Source organism: Pezoporus wallicus, unplaced genomic scaffold (assembly GCF_028554395.1).
Source record: "Pezoporus wallicus isolate ANWC-B61680 ecotype Strahan unplaced genomic scaffold, APGP_CSIRO_Pwel_v1 contig_4012, whole genome shotgun sequence".
NCBI lineage: Eukaryota > Metazoa > Chordata > Aves > Psittaciformes > Psittacidae > Pezoporus > Pezoporus wallicus.
Window position 1 is genome coordinate 1,782,424 of NW_026637828.1, and position 22,710 is coordinate 1,805,133.

The 22,710-nt window shown below is 44.8% G+C and overlaps 1 protein-coding gene across 1 annotated transcript in view; it reads left to right on the forward strand.

The window, feature by feature from the left end:
• Positions 1-22,383, forward strand: part of DNAAF8 (dynein axonemal assembly factor 8) — a 93,498-nt gene extending 71,115 nt beyond the window's left edge. Inside the window, 10 exon segments of the mRNA XM_057407990.1 lie at positions 3,998-4,103; positions 4,106-4,192; positions 7,779-7,873; positions 9,336-9,456; positions 12,398-12,615; positions 14,172-14,192; positions 14,194-14,258; positions 18,489-18,558; positions 21,986-22,009; positions 22,011-22,383. Of these exon segments, the coding sequence (XP_057263973.1) occupies positions 3,998-4,103; positions 4,106-4,192; positions 7,779-7,873; positions 9,336-9,456; positions 12,398-12,615; positions 14,172-14,192; positions 14,194-14,258; positions 18,489-18,558; positions 21,986-22,009; positions 22,011-22,064 (861 nt within the window). The 3' untranslated portion in view covers positions 22,065-22,383.
• Positions 22,384-22,710: the final 327 nt, after the last annotated feature.

Here is a 22,710-nt window from a genome sequence, read left to right on the forward strand (position 1 = left end):
GTGCTTTCCAATATGGCTTTTAACCATACAGCTAAATACAAAAATGCTTGGTTGAACATCTGAAACAAGACACTTTAAAAAAATCCCAATGACTACCTCAGGAAGTAATGCTGATGTATGCTGGGTAGAGTTACAGAGGGGTGATTTCATCAACATTTTCTTTTGTTTTGGGAGCTCTCTAACACACTGGAGCAGCTGCTGAGCATTGATTTAGTTTCCTGGAAAAGCTGGTGACTAATGAGCTTAAAAATTACAGACTGTTGGGGTTTTGTTCATGGGGGTTGGTGGGTGGAAAGGCAGGTTTTCAAAGTGAGACAGCAGAGATCATCAACTGCCTTTGGCAGAGGGAATGGGCAGTAGGAAATGCTTTCTGCTGTATGGGAGCTTCTTCTCAGTTTTAGAACACATCTGAAAGTCTTTCACTTGTGAGGGTTGGAAGAGGCTGAGCTTCCAAGATAAACAGATAGATTTGCAAAAAGCCAAAGTATGCTTCAGGGCCTGGACTATTTGCAAAATCCAGCTTCTAAGTGTTACAAGGGCAGCTGGTGGGGGCAGATATATTTCTTGTAGCTGAATTTCATATAAGCATTTGAATTGGAGTGCTATTCATTGTCAGTCTCTCAGGGGACAACGGGATACAGGGCTGATTTTAAAATGAGGTTGTTAATATGGGGGCAAATAGCTGAAATTTAGCATGTCTTGTTGAAGAACATGGAGCCAGTGCGTCTGACACTTCTAGAAGGGCTTTTTACCTCCTCCTCACCTGGAGCCTGATCCAAAATCCATCTCCAAGAATCTCTAGAGAGCTCCTGTGTATTCCTCAGTGTGCCAGTTTGTTTTGTATACAGAGTACTTTATCACAGATTTGGGGTTTATTCACTCATAGAAAGACTACCTAGCATCTCCTTCTCTTTCTAATGGATTATTTGTACGCACATTGACAAATATCCTCAGCAACATGATTTCAGATACACAATTGCTTTTGCAACTTAGGTATTAACATTCAGCTTCTAAGTAGCATATGGCCTTTGGCATACAACAAATAATGGACTGGTCTGCTGTTTGCTGAGGTATCTAATAACAGGAGCCATGATCATACTTTTTACCTGAAGTTTAAGAATAATTTACAAAAATAAGAGTCAGTAAATAGAGCTGTCATTGTCCCCTCAGCTGTTAGCAGGACCTGGTCATGTTCTAAATGTGGGAAGCAGCCACTCCTGAAGGGATTTCTGCCCATGGAGGCTGGATCTACTTTCAACAGCTCCAGCCCAGCACCAATGTGCAGTTTTGGCTGCCAGCCAGAAAGCTTGATTTTACAGTGGGATCTGATCATCTTTTTGGGAATCACCTGAAATGATTGCCTGCAGGTCACTGGACTCAGTAGCTTGATGATTCCCTCCAGTCCTATCTTGTGATTCTGACAGTAGAGGCCAAAGGATGATTTTGCTGCTTTTTAATCCTGTTAGTCCTCCAGAGCCAGTGCACAGCTGGAACTTCCTCTGTGTACAGCAACAACATCACTCACTGAATTTGGGTCAGCTGCACATCTCACCACAGCTGTTCAGGTGTCAGTGGGGACACGGGTGAAGATGGTGGAGAGACAGGATGTAAATAAGAGCAACATTTTGCTGGCAGAGTCTAGAGAGGATGGGAAGATCTCTCAGAATGGGAGAAGTCATCTTGACTCACTGACACCATAGTAGCAATCAGAGCATCATCTTTAACACAAAGTCTGCATATTTGCTGGGGAACAACTGAAAGACAGGAAACACAGTAGGGTTCTGTTATGTAGATCTAAAAACAGTGTTTAAAAGCTCTGGAACAAAACAACTTTATTTTCTTCTGCAGATGTTTCTACATGGATGAATGTTGATATGTTATACTCAGTCCTTTTTAAACTTCACATAAAGTCATCCTCACTGTTTTTCATCTCCCAAAGAGAAGGCCCTTGGAAAAGTGTATTATATACATATTCTTTCAAGCTAACAAAAGATTTCAAGCAAAAAAGGTTAATTTTGTATTATACAGAACTGAATGAATGTCAGCATGTTGCAGTATACTATGACCTGCTGAAACTCTTCATCCTCATCTAAATGGGGCTCTCCTGCCAGAGGAGAGCCTGTGCTAAAACTTCCCTGCACAGTCCTGGTCTGTAGGTGACATCCCTGGGTTTCCTCTGCCCTGTGTTTCCATGAGGTGTGAGGATGGACACATATCAAACCACTTACCTAACTAACCCATTTAAAACCAGGGGGGCTTTCTCATGGATCATTTTGCATTTTCAAATACAGAAAATAATATCTGGATTGAGCCTGTGCTTTTCAATTCATAGCCTACTTCTTGGAAATACAGCTGAGGAGGAATGTGAGCGAGAGATTTGGGTCAAAGACAGTGAATGGTTTCATATGGTAGAAAAGCAAAAGAGTCCTTGAAGTAGTTTATCTCCATATTTTAAATGAAATTATAGGATTTACTTTTGGACATGTTTTACCTAGATAATAGAAGATTAAGAAATTAAGAAATAGAGGAATTAAACCCCTTAGGGGGCTGAACGATGTGTTTCAGCTGAATCAAATAATGGGTCGTCCTGTTCCCCCCCCCTCCTTGTTTTCTTCTCCTCAAAAATTGAAAAAAAAAATAAATAACCATGGGCTGGTTCAGGCAGGGAGCTGAAACTGCTGCTGTGCATAAGCTGCACAGGGGACGTAGTGCTGGTGTGGGGCTTCTCTGTAGAGCACGGGGAGGCAGAGCTTGGTGCTCCTGCCACTCTGTCAAGATGAAGGGGCAGGAGGAGGCAGCCTGGAGCTGCTGTGGGCACCCTGACCTCATGCTCAGCAGAGATGTCTTCAACAAGCCTGGCTTTCAAAGATTTACCTAATTAAAGCAGTCAGCAAGGCTGCGAGTGCTCTGCTGCCTCTTGGAACCCTCTGCCCCAGTCATTTGCTGCCTTTCCCTGTGCCTCTCAATTATTATGTCCGTCTCCAGCCTGCAAATCAGACTGTTCTCACTGGTGCAGTGGTTGCTAGTTATTGTCATTACCTATCCTTAGTTAAAATAAAGATCCCAGGTTGTTGTGACCTGCACAGCATCAAAAGGAACATCTCTGCTCAGGAGTGATGACAGGCTGAACCGACCACACTTGGAAAAGAAGCGAAGCTAGAGAAATAAGTCACAGAGCACAATGCACCAGTGGCAAAGCCAGGAGGGGAACTGTTTTCTCTCAGTCCCTATCTAGTGCCCTGCTGCTCTGAGCTTCCTTGTTTTAAGCTCACTGGTTCTGTAGTCCTGATCCTAACTTGTGTATGTTCTTTGTGTGAATTCAAGAATAAAAGTTCCAGTATTTGTAATCCTTCATTATATATCAGCTAAGGAATTAAATGTGTTCCTTATCCCAGAGCATTTATGACCCAGTTGATATTGCTAATGTCCATTGCTTCCACCCTATCCTCATGTCATTTTGAAGGTCAAGTTAAAAGGGTTATTGCATAAATCAAAGGGTCACTAGTAGATGAGTAAACTGCAGAGTAGCAATTTGATTTCATCCTTATCCTCTGAAAATGAACTCCACCTCTGCTACCTGGCATGTACAGATAGGCAGAACAAGCACAGCACAAGGCTTTCTGTCTTCTAGGAATAGGATTTGGTTTCCTTTCTTACTAAAACATTAGGAAATTACTGCTGAAGTTGTTTGTATGTATAAAACCTACTGTTGGTTGATCTAGGACCATGAGGACTAGAACCACAAGCTGCTATGGCTTAAGAACCTGCCATTAACTTCTTTAGCTCTGTGAGGACTTAGGGTGGGAACTAGATCTCCTATTATCTGGTGAATGTAACAGCAAATGCTGGCTTAGTGATTATGGTATGTACTCTGGAAGCTCTGCCTGCAGAGACCACTAGCACATATATTATGAAGAGGAGAGAAAGCAGGTCAGGAAAACAGCACTCACCAGCACTGTTCATCGTAACCTGTTTTGTCTCTGTTATTTCTCTTCAGGATCCTGCTGTTTTAGAAGCTCACTGTTCCTACCTTACTTCAGACACTGCTCTCGTGCTGTGTCTTCAGAGGCCAAATGCTGTGAAGAAGCTGATAGATTTACTGGGGCAGAGGACCCTAAAGTAGCCCAAGCACTAGATCCATCCCTCTGGAAGGCTCAGTATGACATCAGCACAGTCCAAAATGGATTTTATGGTAAGTTTTTGTAAAAGTCCAAAGGCTCAAACATGCCATTGGAAAAAAGATGTTATGTGCTGTCACCTCCTCATTGTCAATGTGGGTCTAGCTTTGGCAGGTGGTAGAAACCATTATCACCCCTAGAAAGCCTTCACTGTTGTCTTAGTGGCTGAGCTGAATATGTCTCAAACTGTGAAATATAACCCAACAAGATATATTAAAAGGTTTCTTCCCAGAACAGCCCTAGCTCTGCCTTCCACCCGAACAGATTTCCTTTGATCTCTTCACTACTTGGTCATTTTGTACTTTTAGCTTGGTTATTTTGTAATTATCCCCAAGAACCCATCTGTCTTCTCTCTGCTTCAAAGCTACCCTCCTAGTAACTTCATAACCCACTGGCCAACTGCCACCAGATTCCACAGAGGGAGAAAAAACTCCAAGATACTGATTTCCTGTAACATGTCCAAACATTAATGATTGACTAAAAAGAGGTGATCAAAAATGGCTTTTCCTAAGGAAAGCAGGTAAACTCAGCTGTTTTCCATTCGAAGAGGCTCTTGCCAGCTGCCACCTCAGCAGAGACAAGCCAGTTAGTCAGCACCTGGATGCTGAACCAGCTCATCTGCCAGCAGGGAGGGAGCTAGGATGCTGCAGTGGGAGGTGGGATGGGAGATAGCTGGGAGTGGGTGTGAGGGAGGGGAAAATGGGAAGTATTGCTGGAGCAGGCCTGAGCTGCTGCCACGAGGTGGGAAGGGTAGAGTTCAAACATTCCTAGGGAATTAAGCATCATTAGTTCACTGCCCATGAACAGTGCTTTTCCTCAGTGTGGTGCTGATTGTGCTGTGTGTGGTTAAAGGGATGAAAAATAATAAAAGCAATAGTTTCTATAGACACACTCTACTGTGAGCTAGCAGACACTGTGTATGTACCTTCATGTTCCAGAAGAACTTTCTTGTCAAGATTGGATTATTTGGCTCTCTGTTGCATTCTGTGCTATCAAAACACTCTTTTTTTTCCCACATCAGGTGATCTTTTGAGGAAAACTGATAGGGAATGAAGTAGCCCCCATGTACAGTCTGGGGGAGACAGTCAACCCCTTGAGGTAGAACCTTGTTTGTTTTGGTTTTTTTCTCAGGTATGATCATAATCCTTAGGAACAAGACTAAACCAAGAGAGATCTCACACCACTTACAGGATCTCATTCATGGGAGTGACTGAAGGGCAGGATCTACCCACACAAAAGGAATGGTCAGGGCTCTTCAGCCAATATTTTTCCATTATCAGCCCCTGCTTTTTTTGCTTTTAAATTTAATAGCTTGTGTATGCAGGTTGCCTTGAGAATGAGAACTCTTCACTCACAGCTAATAATTAGTAATATATACCCCAAACTTAGGATACCCATGCTACTGTTAGAGCATCCCTAGCATAGCTCAGCTAAAGTTTACTTTATATTAGCAAGAGAAGCCAAGTCTCACCCTGTCTTTCGCTGGAAGAGCTCACTGTGTTAGAGAAGCCCTCAGAGGTGTGCTTAAGGATTGATTGCTTTCAGATTCCTGCTCACTCCAAAGGCTGGGCTGAGCACAAAGCTGCGCTTAGCTGGCTACCACCCATCCTCTGAGTTCAGCCTGTGCTTATGTTAAGGGCAGCAATGTGACTCTTTCACAGAGCCATCATTGCACACATCCAAGGAGACTGGAGGCAGCTGTAACTGATGTACTCACTGACTCAAGATCTGACCCAGCTCTGTGCCAGGGAGGTGTTTGTCCATAAGGGAAGGAGCATTTGTAACCCGTTGTATCTCCAAGAGCTTGTTCTCCAATAGGGGTGAAACATTTACCTACAAGTTAAGCAGGAATTGCCAAATCACTGCGTGAGTAATCATTCGGGAGGGCTGTGTAACACCATCTTCCTCTCCTAGGAGGGAATACTGAGCCTGCTCAGTTTTGCTTCAACTGAGGAAGATCTCTAGTTAATGTCACCTTGTTGAAGTAGAGCAAACTCCAGCTGTTTGTTTCCTCCGAAAGTAATTGGGGAAGATCAATGGAGATGAAGACTACGTTCCAGCGATACTGTTGAACCAAGTAATGCAGTTTTAATACTCTGCTGCTCAGCTGCAGAGGTAAACCTACACTCCTCTCATCTCTTCTTGGTCTTTACGAAGTCATCGTATCGTGCTTTTCCTTGAACCCAAAGATCTCTTACACAGGCATCTTACACAATCTTATACTTCAAGCAAAGTGAGAGTAAAAATGTTGCAAGCTTTGGGAACATTTGTGTCCTCTGTAACGGCATCAGTTACTTAAACAAGGAAGATTCGACTCAGAGGTACATAAAAGATCCAGCACAACTTCCGTGCTGATGACTTAGGCAATCTTAGGATTGTAAACTACTGCATTAAGGACTGTGGCAATTCAATAGCTGGAATTACGAAGTTCAGACAGGGCTGAGTGCTGTAAGAGCAGTAAGGCATGATTCTTTGAATGGGTAGCCTGCAAAGGTGGTAATATTTCAGAGAATATTTGTGTTTTGTATATTTGTATCCCAGGAGTATGGATCTGTACCAGCAATTGACAATCCATCTGATCTCCAGTTTTATAGAAATAGCTTTTCCTTCTCTAACATTTTCCACCCACAAATCTCAAAGCACTCTGAATAGTGCTTTGTAACAATGTTGCTTTATAGGGATATTCTGTATCCTGATGCTGAGCCTGCCGAGACCTCTCAAGCCCCTGACTGAGTTCAGTTAATTTCTCCACAGGCAATGCCATCATATATTCCCTTTCATAGGAATGCACCTCAATGGCATGGTTGTAACAGAACTTCACTGCTCTGATAGCTAAAATTCTTCTTACATTTTCAAATTTAAATGTAGTCGTACCCAATTTGTATCCATTTGTTCTTGTGCCAAGACCTGTACTTCAATTTTCAGTAGCTCTTTTTTCTTCTCTGACCTTTTCTACCCTGGTGTATTTATCGGAAATCAGATTCCTTCTTCAGCTTTGTATCATGTTGGGTCAAACAAGCCAAGGTCTTTTAGTTTTAACTCTTCAAATGTTTCTCCATTCTTTCCATGATCCTCATGTTGTTTCTCTGTGTACCTGTCCCAGTCTCAATTTCCATCAGCAGTGTCTCACACTAATTCTGATTTCTGTTGTAAGTCAGAGCCCCCAGCGTATCTGGGACTTGCATTATTGCTACAAGGCACATTTGTTTTACCAACTAGTAGCTCCTTCCCATTCAGTAAGACCAGCCTGATGTGGTTCAGAAGCAAGAGAACAAAAATAGGGGATTGGAGCTGGTATTAAAAAGGTTCACAGGCTCCTTAACACAATTCCCTTTACTACTCTGCTGGGAAATAGGAGTCTTGTTTACATGAAGAAGCAGCTGAGCGATAATAGGACAGAATCACAATATCAAGAAGGCAATGAAACTATTCTAAATATAATGGTTTAAAATGCTTGCTATTACTGTATAGAACAGCTGGCCTTTAAAGCAATTACTTCAGTACGTTGCACATCATCAGTCTCTCCAAAAGATGAGTGTGAGTCTAGAGAATGTTTAATTCATGGCCTGAGAGAATCTTCTCATTGTATTTATCTCTCAGGCTCTGAATCCTATCAAATAGCTGTCCGGGATATGAAGCTGTTTTTCCCAGAAGGGCTGTGCTACACTGAGTGTCAGACATTAGAGGAGGAAGAGGTAAAATTCTGCCCTTTCCTGAGAAGTATCCTGCTGTGTCAGAGCAATCGCTTTGGTCTTTCTTTCCTATTAGGCTTTAGATTATGCTCTTTTTTTTTGATGTGTTTTACCAGCTGCTGAGATCTCGTTCTCCTGCGGATGTTCCTATCACAAGGTGCTCACTTTGTATTGACCCAGACAGCCTCAGTGGAAAAGTGCTTTTCCAGATATGTTTGTTCAGTAACCTGTGCTGTAAATTCAGGGCTCATACTTTAGAAGCTAAGTTTCCAGTCAGAGTCAACATCGCTGTGGAAGCAGGTCACAGGGAGGGATAGCAACATCATCAATGATTGCTAAGACATAGCTGGCCCAGAGGCTGCTTTTTAACCAGCTTTTCTCATGTAGTATCCAGGAATGGAGATGAAGAGGGACAGGTGATGATGCAACTCACTGATTGCTGAATGTCTACCACAGAATAGGCACACATCCACATGCTCACAGGGTGAGCACTGCCCTGTTTGTGTGCCAAGGGTGTTGTCTGTTGTGCCCTGTGTGCAGAGGTACCAGATCACAGCAATGCAAAGGGTGGAGCTGTCTATGTGAGACATCTCAAGCTGTAAATACACTGCTTGCACAGCTGCTGGCTGCCTGCATCTTTCCCTGCCCATAGATGGAGGCATAAAGGCTCACACTCTAGCCCCTCAGCTTGCCTTCAGGCAGTGCCGAGCAGCTTACCAGAACCACTGTGGCCCACTCTGCTCGCCTAGCCCTCATGGTGCTGGTCTCTAATTCAAACCACTGCAGTCTGCCAATGGCTAAAATAAAATAGTAAGTCTTTCGTGTTCCACTAGTTCTGTATGTCATTTCCACTCTGATCATTTTCTTCTCAAAACCAGACTTTGAAATTATTTGGTTATGCCCAACAAAGGGCTGGAAATTTTTGACCCTTGCTTTTGTCCACATGGCACAGAGGTGACCCAGCTGAGTTAGTCCAAGGAGATTAGCTCTGGAACTGGAAGCAGCCAGCCACATCTGTAATATGCTTCACTAATGTGGATGCTCTCCCTCTGCAACTCAGTTCCAGGGCATCATTGCTGCACTGTGCTGGGATGCAGAGGTATACCAGTTCATACAGAGATGGAAGGCAGCCACTGCACACTGGGTAAAAATGTCAGACACTCACAGTCCTTGAGTTTCTGGCCTTGAAAAGCTGGGAGTAAAGACCTTGGAAAGATGTCTGTCAGGACCTTTAAAAGGATGTCAAGATGCTGTTCTGAACTGAGCCCCAATAAAGATAAATACAATGCATGCAAAATGTTCTTGTGTCTCTAGACAAGCAGGTGTTTCCTGGGCTGCAATTACAGAAGTACACAACGAAAGCTTCACAGCTTGCCTCAATCAATATATCTGAAGTGTTATCCTTCCTGATCAGGTAATGGTGTTCCCATGACTTGCCTCTCTCTCCGTCCCTTCCCTCCTGCAGATCTATAACCTGAAACATGACCTCATAGTCAGTTTGGAAATCAAGAAGCAGTGGAAGATCATAAAGCATGGAGCAGGAGGGCAGCTCAGTTCACTGGGCTCTGAGCAACCATGCAGCCATGGTAAGAAAGTGCGTAACTCTTGTCATAGATTGAGACTGCTATTGATTAATTGGATAGCAAGACAAACCATCTGGTGGCAGCAAGATTTGGTATTGATGTCCTTTCAGGAAGAAAAGACAGCTCTGAGATGCAAAGAACAGCTCCAGTGGAGTCCAGCCATTTAACTGTTTACCTGCCAGGCCCTTCCACTGCCAGAGCTTTCATGGATTGAAATGCAAGCCTGTTCAGAAGTGCTGACCTTACCATCAGCAGAACCAGCACTGTCACACATCCCATGTAAGCAGTAGTGCACATTTCTCTGCTGCACTTTCACACTGCACTTAAAACATTGACTTGGCCACAGTGATTTGCATCTCTATTCAGAGCCTGCCACAAGAGAGGCCAGCACACTGTAGAGATGGGTGATAGTGAGATGTGTTGTTCTGTGAGTAGGTAAATACAGTTTATGCTTTAGTACTTTTGGCAGTGTGGCCAGCGCACTCTCAGGAACTGGACTGAGATCTCATTCGGTTCTCACTAGCTGATAAACAGCTGCCAGCTTAAAATGACTTCTACTTACCGCTGCTCTGACTTTGATTTGAAGTTGAACCTTCAGCAAACCTCTCACTTCCCTCAGCCACTTACAGTTTCTCAGCCTTTTCTGCTGATTTTTCTTGATAGGCATGTGTACACCACAGGCTGTCATGCAACATCATTTATGTCAGGATAGGTAACTAACACATGGGGATGCTTCCATGTTGGGATATTGTGGATTGATTCCGAGCCTTTATAAACAAGCAGTGACTAGGTAAAGCATCCCTGTGGTGGTCACTGGGGAGCAGACTTGTTTGGAACTGGGTCATTCTCATTCCTGTAGCTTGAGTTGTGATGTGACTAACAAGCAGGAGGGTGGAGAGCTGAGCAAATGTTCCTGTGCTGCACCTGACTGCTGCAGTTGTTAAGCCCAGCTGTAAAACCACAAGATTGTTGTGGACAGGCAGAGTATGATAAAACTGCTACAGAGCTACTGATCATCACATCCCACCTTAACCCCTTACTGATACAGGGCTTTTGGGCATTGACCCTTACCTGCAGGTGCATGAGACAGCACATGTAGAAGTGCAAGGAGGGTGCTGTAAGCCAAGGCCTGTACCTTAGTGCCAGCAGAGCTGCTTGAGAAGCATAGGGTCACCTGGGGGAAATAGGGGGTGTCTCTGAAGGATTTTAGCCAAGATAATTAACAATGAATTCTTTTCACTGTCTTAGCTCGGCTTTGGGTTATGCTCCATGCATGCTTCATGATCATTGCAAAAATCACCAATCCTCAGGCAAGCTTCTTTCTTAGGTTGCAGACCTAAGGAAGACCTTGGTTTTGTAGCCACTAATACAGCAGACCCTGAGTGCATGAAGGTTCAAGAATTAACTGATCCCTGCAGTGGGAGTGTGAGACCTATCTCACAACATTATCACAGTATTTAAAGGGTGGCTACAAAGTCTCTGTTTTCACTGTAGCTCTCTTTCTGCAAGGAGTTACATGGAAAAGACAAGGGGTGCTGGGCAGAAATTAATCCCAGGGGATTCTCCCAGAAGGATTTTTCCCAGTGAGAACAACCAGCCATTGGAATAATCTCTTCAGGAAAGTGGTGGATTCCCCAACACTGGACACAGTTAAGATTGGGCTTGGCAGGGTGCTGGGATATCCAGTCTAGGTCATACTTTGTCTAGGAAGGTTGGACCAGATGGTACCTGAAGTCCTTTCCAAGCTCATATTCTGTGATTTGTTATTGACATTCCTAAAACTGTTGTATGAGTCCTGAAAGAAGAACTTGGTGACTGTGTATCCAACAGCAGCTTTGTTGAGATGACCAGGCTGTTCTGCATGTAGCTGTCGGAGTGGCTGCAGAGATGCAATCACACCATTGTGTTTCTGCTGGGGTATGTCAGCTCAGGCTGTGTTCAGAGCACAAAGCTGCAGTGAGAGGAGACTTGCAGCTGCTCCCAGTCCAAAACATCCCATATTGCTGCTTTTGCAGGGTATGTCCCCCACCAACTTACTACGCGATGAGAAAGGACTGGGCTTCTGCCCAGGTTTGTACTTCCTAATTTTTAGAAGAGATTGCAGAAAATAAGATAAAATAGGAAAAAAAAAAAACAAAACCAAAACCAAACAAACCCGTAGTTTATTGTGGAGAGAGCACAGGTATTCTGCAAGCTTTGAACAGCCCAGTGGTGGGAGCACATCTCAAATGTTGTGCCCCTAATTTCCTGCTGCATGAGGATCATTTTGCTTTGAAGATGTCTAAGCAGAGTCGAAAGGAAACCAGTGTTCAACCTTGATGTGTTTGTGTCTCAGAAAATGTATTTCAAAGAGTCACTGTCCTGGAAAAGCAAGTACACGTGATCCTTGAACTGTCAGGAGCAATATAGTAAGCGCCTCCAGCGAGCCAGACGCATCCTTCACTTGGTTGCCCCATCTTGAACACTAGAGGTAGCTCTTGCACACGAAGAAGCCTCCCCTTTTGAGCGAATCACTATCAAAGCTGCTGCCTAATGGACAGGCAAATTTATCATGAGGAAAATATGAAATACATTAAGTCCTATGTACGCTGGTTCAGAATTACATTTTGGATTATAAAAAGCAGCTGGATTAACGATTTCTTTGCTTGGAAGAAATTAAATGGACTAGTATCTCCTGTAGCAAAGCAGCAGTTGTCCTTGTCTGACTTCTGAAATGGGGTCACTACTGCTGTCTTGTGATCTCCAGATACATACACATAGGCATGCAGCAGTTCGACAGCTCAAGGTGAGCAATTGCATCTGTGAACATCCCAAACCATATAACAATGCCTGAGGGCCTCAGATCTTCCAGTTACTGGTCTGTGGCCAGGAAGAATTACTTAGAGGGCTGCCAGTTGTTTGGGATAGGTATAAAACAAGCATGTGTTGTGCTTTGATCTTTCAGATCAGCCATTGCTTGACAACCTCTGCCAAACCACTTGCCTCCTATTGCCTGGGGTGAGCCTCCGGGGTTCAGAGACCCCACCTTATGTGGAACTGCTTGATGAACTCATTGGCACAGATTTCACAGTGTCTGGAGTACGTCTCGCTGTCCTGGACATGCCACAAGCTCACTGCATCTCCAAGACACTAAGCAAGGCAGGATGCAGTGCTGCAGCATGGGTATGGAACAGCTGGAGTCATGCTTTGCTTCCTTCAGACAAAACAGGAGCTGTTTAATGCCATGCTGTGCTAGGGGATCCAGCTAGCTTGAAGGAAACTTGCTTTAGTAGCAGTATTAGCACAGCACTGCATGCAAGCTCTAATACCTCTGGCAGGGAATGTGGCAGCATGCCTTGCTAGCTAGTTACTGGTGTTCCTGTATCTCCACTACCTTGCTGACACTTAACCTTGACATTGTTATGTGTGCCCTAATGTGAAAGGCACATCCACGTTAAACATTTTACTGAGTTCACCTTTCAGTGTGCAGTTGCTGCTATTATGTATGTTCTGCCACTGTATCCTGTCTTAGTTTTACATGTAATATAGTTTGTATTTCCCTTTCTCTGATCACACCCCATTAATCCTCTTCTACAATGCTAAATAACCCTTCCATTTTCTGGACTGTGCCCTGGAGTTCTAGACACAGATTTCATTTTGCTTCCCACTTAGTTGGTGCTGACAGCTTAAGCTGCAGTCCAGCATGAGGATTGAGCAAGTGTTCATGGGGCTTAAGCATGAGATATGCTACTGGGGCAAGCAGATAGATTGCTTTACATCAGTGTCTCTTTGCACTTGTGCAGGAGAAGCCCACCATCTGAGGAACCTTTCTAGGGCAAAGCAGTAAGGTAGAACATGCAAGAAAGTGTTGTCAACAGCATAGAGTAAACAAGGGGGGAAACTACTTATGCTGGAAGTAGCAGTCAACAAAGCGCTGTCAGAGACACACAGCAGTCCCTCGGAAAAAACACAAGTGTTGGTGCTTACAGCCTTTCAGTTATGAGTCTTTGGTGTTTTCTGTAACAAGAACAGGTAAGATGTTTTCAGGTCGTGATTTTTTAAACTGACAACATGCCTTTGAAGTACATCTGTATAGAACAGCAATTATACCTAATATCCAATTAGTGTAAGCACTTCTTCCTTCTCCTGTGGCTCCCCTAGGATGCCATCCCTCTGCACATGGGAAGGTGCACAGCTATCTAGGAAGGACAAAGTGAAACAGCATGTGGGAGACAGAGCCATGGCAGCAGCACTGCTCACCTGGCCATGAAACACTTCCTCCTGGCAGAGATGAATTGCTCTGTGCAGACTTGGAGTGTTTCCATAAGGGTCTGGCACTGTTGAGCCGAAGGTGAACATTACAGCGTTTGCCTTCCCTTGCCAGAAGGGAGATGGGCTCTGTCAAGTAATAATTGTTTCTGCTACAGTATCTCCGCATTGTCTGATATCTCCATGTTCCTGTTTCCAGCACAGTTAGCAACTGAATAACATGCCTAAATAACCTGCTTATTTTCACTCTGAGAGAAGGGAACAGGAATAATATTATGCCACAGGAGCAGGGTAGCTAACAGTTCAGACATGATACTCTTTCAGTTTGAAAGAGTCTGTTGCTCTGTGACTTTCTTCCCCTCACACAGCACATAAGCAGTTATCTGTGCTGTCAGCAGTTTATCAGTGAGGCTTACAGACTCACCTAAGTGAACAGCAACAGCAACACATTGTTCTTCCCTCTCTTGCAGTGTTCTCTTTTAAAGAATGGTTTTGTGTCTGGTGCTGGCAGCACAGAGAGACAATGCAGTCATTTTCTTTGACTCCCTGCTGAAAAGGTAAGTGAGGACAATATTGCTTTACCAGCACTGTCTCACCCCCTGCCAGAGAGCCTGTGATCTGGGGGAGGGCAGCTGCTTTTCTTCTCTATACTTCACTTCCATTTCAGACTCCCATGAGGTCAGGTGCCTCTCAAAGGCAACATAGCCTTCCTAAGTTATGTTGTTAATGGGTCAACAGGTTTCTCAGTTTCAAAGCCATGTGTCCTACACTAGGCCCTTAAACACTGAGTAGTGGTGTCTGTGAGGCTTGGGGGCATGGTTCCATGGATACGGGGAATTCTCTGAAATAAGGGGTATCACTGGGAATAAACCTTCTGAATCAATAAAATTCCTAGGAGAAATAGCTTAGCAGATTCTATGCTTGCTATCAAAAAAAAACCAACAAACAAACCAAACCAAACTTAAAATATGCCAGAGAGCAAAATCAAAAATGAGCCTCTTAAATAAATCACCAGAAATGCTGGGTAGAGGATATATGAGCCTGGTAAAACAAACAGAACCCCTCTGCAGGGACTGATTAGTGAAACGGAATGATTAGCAGGGCAATTAACCCACTGCTCCCCAGAGGGAAGGTTTCCTTGCACAGGGCTGGTATTTGGCAATGCCATGTGTGTGTGGCTCTTGCACATGTTTTCCTCTGGCAGGGGAAGCCAAGAGAGTCTTTTTTTCTGACACTGTTGGTGCTGAGCAGTTCAGCAGTGACACTGATAAGATTGTCATGACCATGGCTGTACCTCTGTTCATCTGGAGGACTTCCAGATAACACTGTCAGTGGGACAGGCATGTGGAATTCAAGGATGTCGTGGGTTTACAAGAATGAAGGGGGTCAAATATGAACCAAGCTTGTTCACAAATCTGGTCCAAGATGGTAGACACTATGGAGTTCTTGTAGTTTATTGAAACGTTATGGTGCTCGGTCACAAGGCCACTCCTTGGAAGAATAGTTGGAACAAACTTCATCAGTAACTTCTCAGAAATGTTTTGAACCCAATGACAAAATTTAGACCTTGCTTCCACTGATTTAAGATCACACCCTGGGGAGCCACATCCCAAACCTTTCACCCTGCAAGTACAGCACTAGGGAGAAGAATAGAGCAAGTTATCCAAGATCTTTCTAGTATGTTTTCTCCACTCCTTCCCTGGTTTATGGGGAAAAAGGGAGCTGTTGGGAAGCCCAGAGATCACTGCTGAACGTAGTTCTGTGAGAGTGGCTGTCAGCAGAGCTGACAGAGATCCCTCACCTCTTTGTTTTTCCCAGGCTTTTGTTCATCAGGGTCATGGGTGCTGCATAACAAGATCAGCTCCAACACAGTGCTTCCCTCTCTGTAGGCTTAACTTGATATGTTTTATGATTGCCAGTATCAAGGCAGCACCCCTAGAGCAAACCTTGTGATGTCTTCTCACTGCCGTTCACAGGGAGGAACAAGTGGCAGTCTCAGCTGTGTTTTCACCCCTCATCCTGCTCTGTGCCAGGGTGGCTGGCTCTCCGAAGGATAAACTTCCTTGCTGAACTGCAAAGTACATGCGCATAAATTCTGCCTGTTAGGAGGTACTCCCAAGGGGCAGGATCTGCTCTGCCTCTTACCCACAGTGCCACACGTAGTGATCCTGCAGCCATTTCAAACCAGCTGTACAAAATAATAACTGCCTTTGTGGTTGATGATGCTTGTCGAAGGGAGGATGGTGAGGTGTGCCCAAGGATGGGGACGAGGCAGAGATCCCTGGATAGATCCACCGTAGCCAACAATAAACTCACACCTTTATTGCAGCATAAGCATCATACTGTTTAAAATCAGCTTTGCAAAATATCTGTGAAAACCCAGGCTGACTCCACCAGTGTCTCCTAAGGACACTTCATGCTAAGACAGCTTCGTTTCAGAATAACATCTGAGGTTAATTACACTTACAGCTCCACCAGCAGGAGCCACGGGACCTTTCTTGTACCACCTAAATCACTGTATTTATTTCCCTCTTCCTGCCGCAGCCCAGGATTCCAGTACCTGCACAGGTTCTGGCCTGCATTTCAGCTGCATTGCTGAAGCACCTCAGTTTAAGAGATTATTTTACAGCCCTGGGAGTTGATTCACAGCTGAGCCACATTATTTAGGCTTTGTGCCACAGGGAGAAACGTTGCCATCTGTATGGAAGCCTGGGATATGATGTCAGAGATGGGCTGTGATAAAAAGGAGGAATCAGGTGTTGAGAGGAACAATGTGAGCTTTGCTAGTATAACTGCTCATAATTCATAGCCTATTAAAGCTTTCCTAAGCCAGCTCTAGCAGTGGCACCTCGAGGAGACATTCAGTTACTGGAGGATGTGCTGTGCAGAACAGTTGCTTTGAAAACAGACACAGACCCTTATAACTGTGCAGTGATTATTGTGCAGCAGCAGCACCCACTCTGCCTGTTCTCTGGACATCTATGAAGGCATTATTTCTGCACCAAAGAGCAGGAAGAAAAGAGAAAGGGACAACATTGATGCAGGTGGGGGCACAAAAGCAGCCTGTGATTTTGACTGGCTGCCAAGAGTGGAGCTGAAGCAGGAATCTGGGAGAATCTGGGAGGGTGCCAAGGGTAACTCAGAGGGCAGAGTGAAGTGTTTGGAAGAGGTGAGGGGAAGCTGAAGAGAGATGGGGACTGGGGCAGAATCCAAGGAATGAAGTGATACAATCCTATCTACAGACAAGGAAAACTGTGTGAGACTTACCTTGTTTGTTCTGTCAGCATCCAACTGCCTGGATCTCCAGTATAAAGCATTTGAATTTTCCCTGTCATAACTTGTTTTTACAGCCAGATTTCCAAGCTGCAGGGTGGCAGAAGGAAGAATTTACAAGTAGATTCAAAGCAGCTCCTGGAAGAAAGGCAGGCTCTGCTTTTAATGCATGACAAACAAGATTTAGCTGCCTTAATAGGTGATACTGATTTAATAGTGATTACTGCTGGCTACTTGAGCTTTTAAAAAGTACTTTCAGATGCCCACGAGATTCTTAGGACCTAACTATGTTGTGCACGGTCCTTATGAGCTCACCTTGTTAACATTGCACTGAACTCCATGAGCAGTGTTCAACTCCAGCACACCCAAAACTTAGCTCCAGCAGAAGAAAACCAGAGTATAGACTCAGCCTTACACCCTTCTGGTTTTAGACAATGAGTGCAATCAGAACAGAAGTCAAGTGTTAAGGAATTTAGCTGGATGGTTTTTTCTCTGATGAAACATTCTTACCAAGTGCTAATTGTTGTTAGCAGGGAGTGATGTTGTCCCTATAGGAAGCTCATCTCTGGGAGCTTTGTAGGGGAAGGAGGTGTAGAAGTAAAGAAAATAGGTGAACACATGAGATGTAAAAAACTTGAGCTGTTGAAATCTGCTGAAAAGTTGCCAAGCACAGTACCTGGATATGGGGGCAGGAAGCAGGGACTGGTTTCCAGTACCACTCTGGAGAGTTTTCAAGCCTAAGACTTGAGTGTGCACAGAGTCAGTTTAAAGGGCGATTTTGAAATTTGTTCTTGCCTCTTAATTTCTCTTGAATATGCCTTATAGAATCATAGAACCACAGCCTGGTTTGGGTTGGAAAGGATCTTAAGATGATCTAGTTGCAAGCCCCTGCCATGGACAGGGACACCTTACACTAGAGCATGTTGCCCAAGGCTCTGTCCAACCTGGCCTTGAACACAGCTAGGGATGGAGCATTTAACAGTTCTTTGGGCAACCTGTGCCAGTGCCTCACCACCCCCACAGTAAAGAACTTCTTCTTTATATCTAACTTGAAGTTCCCCTGTTTAAGTTTAAACCCAACACCCCTTGTCCTATTGCTACAGGTCAGCTCGTGTGTGGACCAGAGCAAAAGGACTAGTGAAGCAGACTCTGCTGCTGAAGGCAGCTTAGATAGTCCTGGGGGTTGGGAAAAACGCACAGATTATCTTTGTTGAGAAGACCACGCTTGCACAGAGCTGACTATCTACGTTTACATATATTTCCCATTGACCCAGAGACCCCATTATGCAACAGGTCATTACTGTTGGTTGAAGGCTTGTATTTTAAGAATCCAAATCCATTTATACAAAGCTTTGTAAAACCCAGGATTTAGCTGTGTAAAGAAGTTCAGTAACAGATGCACACAGCCAGAGCTGCTGGCACAAAGCATAGTCCTCCTCAGAGCTGGGTCATCTGCAGTTTCTGACAGTTTGGATGGCAAAGTAACACTGGCTTTTGTTTTCCTTTACCCCCAGGGTCAGCTGGCAGAAGCAGTCAGTCCTAGACACTGTGCAACATCTCTTTTATCCTCAAAATGAGAATCAGGCAAGTAGAGAAGTTTATGGTACAGATTTGTGTCCTTTGTGTCCCTGTGATGAATGAAAGCTGTCAAAATTGGTTGAATGTTAGAAGAAAATTTTAACTTGTGTAAGACAGATGTGGTGCCTCATGAGAGCCACGAGTCTTGGCTTAAACCACAACACACTCTCTTCACATTACAATGGTGCCACTATTTTGAAACAAAATATTTGGAGATTTTGATAAAGATTCAATATTTTCCACAGGTGTCAGTTACTTTTTATGAAAAATCAACACTTAGTAAGATATCTGTGATATATGTCAAAAATTAGTGACACAAAATGTTCATGCAGCCCTTTTGGCAAGCTGGCACATGTCCTGTGGTTCGGGAGTTCTGCCTCAGCCCATATCCAAATGGAAGAGGAGAAGTTAGGCCATTAGCTATTCCAGGGATATGCTATCTGAATATTTTTTCAGTAGTTCATCCCAAGAAGGGAAATGTTAAGTGGCATGTGGGCAGCTAATGGGAATAAACTGTATAAATATCCTTAAAACTCTGGCTGTTATCATCAAAGTTTAGTGCAAAACAAATGAGAGATTTGGATGGAGGAGGCAGTGCTTGAAGAATTAGGACTAGCAGGTGTAAAAGAACTGGGAAGGATGAGAACAGTAGCAAAGGGACAGGCCTCCCCCCTGGATCCCTTTTGCTTCCCCAAAAAAACACAGCAGGAGAGTGAGATGTGTTTGTAACCTCGTGTAACACATCAGAGCTGCTGCTTCAGTACCAGTGCTCTAAGGACTGAGTCTTAAAAGACACCAAACCCACTTTGAAGTCTGTGTTCCTGTTTTTAACACAGGCAAAACTGCCCCAAACTTCCTCAAAGTCATACAGCTGCTGTTTGCAGCAGCTTTCCCTGAGGCTTGGTAATGTTCTCCCTGGGTGTAGCTGGGATTGCAGGCACTGCCAGGGAAGGTCTGTGATAGCTGCAAGGCTGTCATCGCATGGTGCTTGCCACTTCCAGAGTGCCAGGCTGTTGCCAAGTGATATGACAGGGCAGCAAGTCCAGGCTGTTTTCTGATTTGCTTTGAAAAGGACATAACATATCTCTGGCTGACATAAAATCCCTTCTGCTTCACAGCTATGGGGAATCAGCCTATCAGGAAGAGGCTTATAGTGCTTTCTGTGATTGATAAGAGGAAAACAAATATGCTCAGCCCTTCTCCCTGCTTCTGGCAGCCTGGGGCATTGAATCAGATCCCTCTGGTGCTGGTGGAAGCAGTGGCTACTCACAGCAGCTCAGAGTTTAGACCAAGAGTCTAGTCCCTGAACAGCGGTGGACGCCACACTCCACATTGTGGGTTATAAGATGCACAGCAGCAAGTAATGTTAATTTTCAAATAGTTCTTTTGCTCCAAAGTTCAGGGTAGGTTTAGAAATGGAGCACCTCTGCTATGAAGAAAAGCTGAGAGTGTTGGGATTGTTCAGCTTGGAGAAGACTCTGGGAGACCTTATAGCAGCCTTTCACTTAAAAGGGGCCTATAAGAAAGATGGGAAAAGACTTTTTAGCAGGGTCTCTTGCAATAGGATGAGGGGTGATGGTTTTAAACTAAAAGAGGAAGATTCAGGCAGGATGTGGGGAAAATATCTTTACAGTGAGTGTTGTAAAATCCTAGCACACATTGTCCAGAGAGGTGGTGGATGCCCCATCCCTGGAGACATTCAAGGCCAGGCTGGATGTGGCTCTGGGCAACCTGATCGAGTTGAAGATGTCCCTGCTCATTGCATGGGGGTTGGATAGACGACCTTGGAAGGTCCCTTCCAACCCAAACTACTCTATGAGTCTATGATCACAAAGCTAGATCTGAGGAGCAAGCTCACCAGGGAATGATTGTACCTCAAAGGATGTGCCTAGAAATAGTGTTTGATCCTCTGATCTCCTGTTAATGAGTTTATGAAATGTCAGCCAGGATTTCCAGGTCAAAGCTAATGAGCAACACCATGATATCAGGCAAAGTTCAGGAGGGTTAAATGAACATGGATTTCAAATCCGCATGGTTTAAGCAGACCTGCGGTATTTACTGGTGGTGTTGAACCATGGAAGTGAAAAGGAATTTTGTACTTGCTCCCTGTGTGATTTGGGACTAGGCAATAGGATGAGAAACCCTTTTTACAAATGTGGACTATTTTAGTGCTCATATCTGTGTCTGGGCTAGTTGCCTGCCTTCTTCTGCAGTCCCTAAGAGAAGCAGCATTTCTACAGCACTTTTAACCTGCCCTATTTGAAACAGGTGCCTTAGGAGCCGGTGAATCCATGCTTTAGAAGTTCTTTATGCTCATGCAGTGGACGGGCAGATGCCTGCTCCCCATGCAGGCTTCTTTTGGACACATGCAGCCCAGTTCATATCTGGAAATGATAAAGCCATGTTTTGTTGGGGAGATCATTAGGGGCTCTTGATCTTCCAGTGGACCTCTATAAAGTGGTCCCTTATTTCCCTGCATGTGGTCCATACCCAAACTGGAACCTTCCCAGCAATAAGAGCTGTCAGGGAGTGCGGTGCTCAGCCATTGGACTGGGATGTCCCATGGCTGAATAGTTTCTCCTCACACACACTATGGCTGGGATGAGATTATGAGGCTGGGGTGACCTCTGGTCACTGACCTGCCACTGTTAGCATGTCAAAGCAGGGAGACAGCACAGGCTCAGCACAGCCATTCCTCAGTATGAGCCCAGGGATGTGTAATCAAGGCTCCAGAGGCAGACAGTGCTAATCCCTCTGCTCTGCCTGGAGCCCTGGAGCTGTAGCCAGCAGCCACAATGGCTGCTCTAGCATCTCCCTCCCTGCAGAAACAGCCATAACTTGCAACTACACCAGAGCAACACAGGGAAAACACATCTCAGCCACCATTGGCATGGTCCTTAGCCTGTCAGCAGCAGGCAGAAGGGCTGGAGTCCCGTAAAAGAGACCTAAAATCCTATGAGGAGAGGCAGAGTGCTGGCAGGAAGAGGGGCAAAGGGCTGTCAGCACAGCATGCATAATGCTTTAGGGGAAAATGGTGTTCGTTAACACAGTCAAGTAACAGACTGGTCCTGAAGCCCTTGTCACTGAGCTGGTCTCCCCATCCATGGAGCAGCCACGTAAGTGAGAGGTTTGGGAAGGAGAGGCAGAGCAGATGTGGAGGTAGTTAGACTTCCTGCGTGGCACTTTGCATGTTGTTGGTTTTCTTCAGTTCCTTGAAAATGTGAATCTTGAGAACAGCCAAACAGTGGTCATGGCCAGCAGACATTTCCCTGCTGCGGGACACTCGGAGCTGCCTCTGGGCTGGGATTAATTGTACCTGGTAAACATCCTCACTGTGCTGCCTGCCTGCTGCTTGCACAGAAACCTACCTCTGAAAGAAGTGTCTCACAGAACTTACAGCTCTCCCCCAACCCCTTCCTTCTTTTCTCCCCAGGCTGAAGAGCTGCTCTGTTGCCTTTTTTGACTCCCTGACATCTGAGAGCATCCGCCAGATTGAATCCCAGGATTGCTAGCCAGTACGGTCCAAGCTTCCAGGCATGGGTGGATGCCGCTGCAGGTATCTGTGCAGATGGGCACTCAGGGGACACCCAGCCTCTAAGAGCACTGATGTTTGTTTGTCATTAAAACATAACGTCTGAAGTATGGTATTAGCATCAGTAAGATAAATGAGAGTGGTGGGAGACAGGATCAGTGCTCAAGAACAAATCTTTCTGAACCGTAGCTGTGGTTTCTAGTGGAATGCATTCAGAGGCAATCTGCTTGTATTTGTGGAGCAGGGGTTGGAGCATTCCTGTGGCTGGAAAAACTCAGGAAGTAAAACAAATCCAGGGGCAGGTGCTTGGGACTGCATCTTCCCCAGTCCTCGGAGGCATTATGGAGAGACTCCATTTTCTGTTGCTGCTGTGGTTCTTTGAACCAAATACAAAAATCCAGTAAAAGAAATGGAAATAGTCTGAGGGAAGTCTGGGTCCCTGAAGAGTTCAGTACCATTGAGTAAGATTAAAAGGTGGACAGCTTAATGTTCTCTTATCCTCTGCTTCAGCAGTCCTGTTACAGCTGTCCTTCCCTAGCCCCAGCTCACTGCCCTCCTGTGGGCACACAACCCTGCCTCTTGTTCTTCCTTCCACAGCCCCCATGGATCCTTGCACAATTCATCCT